The sequence below is a fragment of the Lutra lutra genome, chromosome 17 (assembly GCF_902655055.1).
Source record: "Lutra lutra chromosome 17, mLutLut1.2, whole genome shotgun sequence".
NCBI lineage: Eukaryota > Metazoa > Chordata > Mammalia > Carnivora > Mustelidae > Lutra > Lutra lutra.
Window position 1 is genome coordinate 27,613,076 of NC_062294.1, and position 6,927 is coordinate 27,620,002.

General features: G+C 41.7%; 1 protein-coding gene across 1 annotated transcript in view; it reads left to right on the forward strand.

The window, feature by feature from the left end:
• Positions 1 to 3,140, forward strand: part of BBS2 (Bardet-Biedl syndrome 2) — a 28,860-nt gene extending 25,720 nt beyond the window's left edge. The window contains exons 16-17 of the mRNA XM_047710036.1: positions 1,755 to 1,903; positions 2,688 to 3,140. Coding sequence (XP_047565992.1) covers positions 1,755 to 1,903; positions 2,688 to 2,794 — 256 coding nt within the window. The 3' untranslated portion in view covers positions 2,795 to 3,140. The remainder of the gene's footprint in view (positions 1 to 1,754; positions 1,904 to 2,687) is intronic.
• Positions 3,141 to 6,927: the final 3,787 nt, after the last annotated feature.

Genomic DNA, 6,927 nt, shown 5'->3' on the forward strand with positions numbered 1-6,927 from the left:
TTATTGTCTTTGAGGTATATGAGGTTTTTGCTTTTTCTGGCCAACTTTATCTCCAGGGCCCCTTTCCTATGCTCTTTTTGGCTTTTTTTTTTTTTTTTCCCTTTCAGTCAGAGAGCTGGTGTTTAGGCATTTGATTGCTAAACTGGAGGAAAGTGACCACCAACCTCTAAATCCCTTTTTTCCCTCTGAATTATTTATATTTCATTTAGAGATTCAGGTGTATGCTTTTATTTTTTATTTTAAGATTTTATATATTTGACAGACAGAGATCACAAGTAGGCAGAGAGGCAGGCAGAGAGAGAGAGGAGGAAGCAGGCTCCCCACTGAGCAGAGAGCCCGATGCGGGGCTCGATCCCAGGACCCTGGGATCATGACCTGAGCTGAAGAGAGAGGTTTTAACCCGCTGAGCCACCAGGTGCCCCTGTTTTTATTTTTAAAAGCCAACTTAGTTGATATATAATTATATACATGCAGAAAATTCAGGGTTTACAGTTCAATAAATTTTAGAAACATATAAACCGTGTTACTGCTGCCACAGTTAAGATGTAGACTATTTCCATCCCCCTTGTGCCTCTCTGCATCGGTACTCTAAGCCCCCTCACCTCCTGTCCTTGGCACCCCCTGATCTGATTTCTCTCCCAGTAGTTTTGCCTTTTCCAAAATGTCATATAAATGGAATCATATAGTATATGCCTTTTGAGCTGGCTTCTTCTGTTTACTCTCATGCCTTTGAGATTCATCTATGTTGTTGCCTGTGTCAGTAATTGGTTCCTTTTTATTGCTGGCTACAGTACTGTTCCACTGAACGGATATACCATACTTTGTTTATCTACTCACCGATTGACATTGGGTTGTTTCCAAACTCCAGTGATTGCGAATAAAGCTGCAATAAACATTTGCGTAGTTTTTTTGCAGACATGTTTTCACTTATTTTGGGTAAACACTTGTAATGGGATTTCTGGGTTGCATAGTAAGTGTATATTTAACTTTGAAAGAAACCGCGCAGTCATTTTACAAAGTAGCTGTACCATTTTGCATGCACATCCGCAGGGCGGGAGAGTTCCAGTTGGCTCTGTCTGCATCCTCGCCGTCATTTGTCTTTATCAGTTTATTTTATTTTAGTCATTTTCATTGTTGTGTAGTAATGTCTCAGTGTGGTTTTAATTTCATGCCTTTGTTTTTTAAAACCCTAATAAAATTAGAAGCTTAATTTATTAGTTAAGAATAAGGTCACTTTTGCCCAGTGAATATTAACCAGAAACTTTGAAGCTATCTTCCTGCCTTGCCTGCTTTTCCTTACCGCCCCAGCACAGTGGGCACTTAATACTTCTCAGTTCCATGGATCAGTAACCAAGAAAGGCCACTTGTCTTCCATTTATCTGGAAGAAATGGAATATTTTGATAGACACTTCTCAATGTTTCAAAGCAAACCTTTCAAAGTTAAAAATTTGGTGTTGGGGGCGCCTGGGTGGCTCAGTTGGTTAGGCGGCTGCTTTCAGCTCAGGTCATGATCCCAGGGCCTGGGATCGAGCCCCCCATGGGGCTCCTTGCTCAGCGGGGACTCTGCTTCTCTCTCTGCCTGCCACTCCCTCTGCTTGTGATTTCTCTCTCTCTCTCTCTGACAAAGAAACAAAATCTTAAGAAAAAAAAAATTTGGTGTTGTCTTCCGTGTGTAAGAAGTTTGTAAGTGTTTCCGTCTCAGCCTGCCATATTGAGGTACAGTGATGGTAATACACTTCTGTTGATTTACACAGGAAAACCATGAAGAACCGCTACATGGAACTGTACGACCTCAATAAAGACTTGCTAAATGGATACAAAATTCGCTGTAACAACCACACAGAGCTCCTGGGGAACCTCAAAGCAGTAAATCAGGCCATTCAAAGGGCAGGTCGTCTGCGGGGTAAGTCCCTTTTTGTAGCACTGTAAGTAGTTTGTAATTTGGAGGTGAGAACCCTTAGGGCTAGCGGTACCTTCTAGAATTCATACTGAGGCCGACAGCAGCGTACCTTTCACACCCAGCTTGGCTTCACTTTGGCTTTCGCCAGTCTGCAGACTTCAGAGGGAAAGAAAACTTTCAGCCCCTTTTCTTAGATCTTGCTGCACCTTCCAAGAAAGACCTAGTGAATATACTGGAAGGGAAAGCCTTAAATATACTTATTTTTTAAAAGGGAAACTGGAAATTAATGAGCTAAGTGTCCAACTTAAATTATAGAAAAAGAACAATAAAATAAATCAGAGGAAGCAGTTATACCTGAAATCTGCTGTTTGGGTCAATTCTTTGACCTTCTTTTAGAAAAATAATCTTTGCTTGGGAGCCTGGCTGGCTCAGTCTGAAGGTCATGCAACTCTTGATCTCGGGGTCACAAGTTTGAGCCCTATGTTGAGTGAAGAGATTACTTAAAATCTTTAGAAAAAAAGAAAAATATCTTTGCTAGGTGGATATATGCTTTGATCCTCTTCTATAAAACTGACTTTGTTTCTAGGTTTGAGATGGTTCCTAGGTTTGGTTTGTGATAAATTCCCTTGCAGAGTTCTTTTTTTAGGGAGTGGTAAGATAAATTGGCCCACCATAGATATCTCTTTTCCACCCTAGTTTTCAGCTGTTTTAAAACTGGCCTCTGATTTGTAATCTCACTTTTAATCATTTTTTGTATAGTACTGACTTGATGTTTCATCCCACACAGTTGGAAAACCAAAGAACCAGGTGATCACTGCTTGTCGGGATGCGATTCGAAGCAACAACATCAACACGCTGTTCAGAATCATGCGGGTGGGAACAGCTTCTTCTTAGGAAAGAAAAGGTAGTGAAGTTCCTAAAAAGGGTTTTTCCTTAAAAATCGAGGCTAGTTGCTTGGATCACATCCTGGTGAACCCAGGTGCTGAGCATGGCAACAGTCTTGGTGAGTGGTACAAATGCAGACTTCATCTGAAAAGCACATCCCTTTCTCTTTTTAGAATCAGTTACTGTTACTGAATAATCACAGGTTTGTATAGTGGAGGGGAATACTTTTAAAATGTTAGGGCTTCAAAGTCCCAATTTTTGGGGTATGTTATGTAAAATTGATGTAGATACATATTCTTCCTTGGAATTGTAATTGAATTTGTAATAAAAATATTTTCATTAAAACTTAGGAGTTGCAAAAAAAAATTTAGGAGTTGCACTCTATGTTAATTGTAAAGACACCACCGTCCCAGAATTGCAGAAACCATTTGTATGATGTAGAGGAAAACACAAGCATGGGTATTGGAGTTGTGTGCCTTTTTATCACGGACGGGTGGGTGTAAACAACTCATCTTCATTTAAGCGAGAATCAGTTGAAGGTGGTCTGTTGGAGGTAATTTTAGCTACTGAAACTAATAGATCTCAAAGTTCCTAATTGCCCATTTATTTCTCATTTACATCAGGATGTCTCTGTAGTTATTCAGGGACCCAGCTTCCTGTGATCATGCAGCCGTGTCATCCTCTAGGGTAGCCTTTTTCAGAGGTCTCTATAGAAAGAAATTTCAGAAGATGGATTTGGGTGACTATTTTCACGCTCATTGTATACGATGACGACCTGATGGCACCAGGAACCGGATGTGAGAAGGCCTTGCTGTGATTTAAGTCCAAGCCAGTAGAACAGGGAAAGCTTTTCTCGAAGCTGTGGTCTGGAAATAGCACATTATCATTTCTCCTTGTGTTCTGTCAGCTAACATGGCCACCCCTCACCACAGGGAGGCCAGGAAGTATCACCAGCTGTGTGCCGTCGAGGAAGAGAAAGCTGCTATCTGTGCCAACAGCCAGCCGCTCCTTCCCTAAGAGTGAAAATTTGCCTTCAGGTAGATTCTAGAACAGTTTAATGACTAAAACATTCACTTCACTAATGCCTAAAACATTCCCTAATGCCTAAAACAAGTGCCAGTTTTCACTTCTTAACAGCATTCCTAAGTAGTGAGGAAGACAGGCCATGCCCCTGTGGTAAATTAATCTTACAAGTTTCTTCCATTTAGGCATTTAGGATGACCTCTTCTGTTTTTGAAATGTGAGCTTTGTGGAATCCTAATTTTTGAGACTATGCCCTAGAATACCTGTTTAGCATTGTCAACCTGTAAGCTCAAAAGACACCCACATATACTGTATTATTTTCCATAATCCCTGAAGTAGTAAAGTATCTTCTCTATGTGCCTTGAAGGTGAGGAAACTGAGGCACAGGGATTAATTATTTGCCAGAGTCAGAGCTACTGGCAAAACTCGAGTCCTGCTCTTGAGTCTTTTTGTCTTTTTAAAATTAATTAATTAATTTAAAAGATTTATTTATTTGATGGAGAGAGAGCATGAGAGCACAAGCAGGGGGAGTGGGAGAGGGAGAAGCAGCGCCCCCCCAGCACTGAGCAGAGCAGGGAGCCCAACTTGGGACTGGATTCTAGGACCCTGGGATCATGATCTGAGCCTAAGGCAGCCGCTTAACTGGTTGAGCCATCCACGTACCCAAGGGACTTTTTCTGTTTTAACCATAGTCTAACCTATATGTGTTGAGATTAAAATCGCTAATTGGTGCTAATTTTAAATTATATGGCACTCTTCAGTTTTATGGACCCTAATAGAATAATCTCATCAAAGGTCATTCTATTGTTCTTAAGCCAAAATCTTCCTTCTTAGACCTAAAAATAGATTAAGTCTTGAAGAGATTGGCCTGCAACAGAACGTATCTTTAAATAGTCCTGATTTATAGGTTACAAATAGGTGATTTTCACATTAATTTGATCCTCTTGATATTTGTCACTGAGCTCAGAGAGGCACAGTGTTTTCTCTAGAGTCTCACAGCTTGGTGAGTCACCGTGTGTGGGTTTGAAACCAATTAGCCGTGGCCCTTTCTGCTGTTTGGTTGGAAAGACTGGATGAGACGAAAATGTTCATAAAACCTTCTACCACCTCTTTTCCTCTTAGTTTAGCTGAAGGAGGAGAAAACTCTGGTTATCCGTTGCTTCTGTTTGGTTGCCCTATTTTTCTATCCTGATAGAATCTGAGGCCTTCTCAGAAGTCACAGCTTCAGCTCTATTCTGTTGCTGCATTTTGTTGAGGCTTTAAGTGAACACAGCCCTCCTTGGAAAGCTGATCTTGAGGATCCTGGTATCTGGTAGAAAGCTTTGGAGTCATTTTTCAAGCATCCCTTTAAAAAAGCCTCCCCGTCCCCTGCCAGATTCAGGTACTCAGTGTTTTGGAAAGAGTAGGGTTTCTATTACTTCCCCCATGTCTGCCTAGCCACACACATCTAGGCCTGGCTCAAATGATCTCTCCTCCGGGGATCTTCCCCTCCCGTGGCTATTCCTTAATTGTTATTACGTTCTGTGTTTAGATCAATGTTCATCCTCTACTGAGAACAGAGGCTGTATCTCAATCGGCTTTCTCCTCCCAGCAGTGTGGAGCCAGTGCTCTGGGCACAGAAAAGCACCTGCTGCTCCCCATGGAATAGCCTGTCCTCAGCCAGCCCATCAGGAGCTTCAGGAATCAAAGAACTAGGGACTGTACAACAATTATGCAACCCTAGAAGTGCTTTACAAGAACGACTTCCAACATTATTTATGTTTCAGTTTATAATTAGCAGTTACAAATCTGCCAGTGCGAGGCCTGTGATCACAGAACCAAATTATCTCTGCTTTCACTTTGAAACTGAAGTACAGTAAGACACCCGTTTGCAGTTTGGTGTTTTGCATTTTGCCTCTTTCCCATCTGGCCCCTGCCCACACTAGATGCTGTAGCTCCTGACTCATCTTTTTATTTGTATGGTACAGAAATCTGCTTTTCCTAAAATGATGCCACATGGACGACTCCCAAGTAGTTTTCAGAACTGTCTGTGTGGACTGATTTTGTATCAATCAGAGAAGGAAATCGTGTTTTTTTTTTTGCAGGAATGTTCAGTTCATTAGGGCTGGAGAGCTGGTGTCCCAAGGACCCTTCTAACGGGGCTTGCATTTTCTCAGTGTCAGTGGCATATAAGGAAGCACTCCACTGGTACCGAAGAGAGATGACAGCTAAAACTTCCCGCTGACGAAATACTGGTCTAGGAGAGGTAGCCCAAGCAGGGATTTTTTTTTCCTTCGGTATCCTGCGGAAAGAAACCACCACATTCAGTGGAGTTTCGGAGCCAGTCGATGAGCAGTAGAAAAGCCAGGTTCAAAACCAGGTTCAAAGCTAGCCTCTTTCCTAGGCTTCATGTTCCAGATCTTTAAAATGGGGGACAGAAGTTAGATTATTTAATAGAGTTCTTCCTTAAACATTTTATTTTTCCTCCTCTTAATAGAAATGCTAATACACTCTCAAAATAACTTTATGAAAATGTTCTTAATTTCCATCATTATGAACATTTATAAAAGGGATTTGTTCTGGGGGGGGTCAACCTCATGCAGCTGTAGGAAGTGGCGAAGCAGCCGCTGGAAGGCACATTCTCTGTCTCAGTTCGTTACGGAGCACCACAGTGGCTGTCACGGGATGCTGGGATTCCAGATGACCTTGCCTTTGTATTTTTCCATGTTTTAATTCTTCACAATGAACCTGTGTTATTTATATAGTCTGAAAAAATACAAAGCTGTTCTCTTTGGGGGGGGGAATCTTCCTTTACTAAAAGGAATTATAAGAATTGGAGGTTCACTGTTAAGAATTAAGAGAGAAGGGGCGCCTGGGTGGCTCAGTGGGTTAAAGCCTCTGCCTTCGGCTCAGGTCATGATCCCAGGGTCCTGGGATCGAGCCCCGCATCGGGCTCTCTGCTCGGCGGAGAGCCTGCTTCCTCCTATCTCTCTCTGCCTGCTTCTCTGCCTGCTTCTCTGCCTACTTGTGATCTCTGTCAAATAAATAAATAAAATCTTAAAAAAAAAAAAAGAATTAAGAGAGAAGATGTCACATATCACACAGGTGAACATCATAGCTCTTATCTGAAACAAGTATGT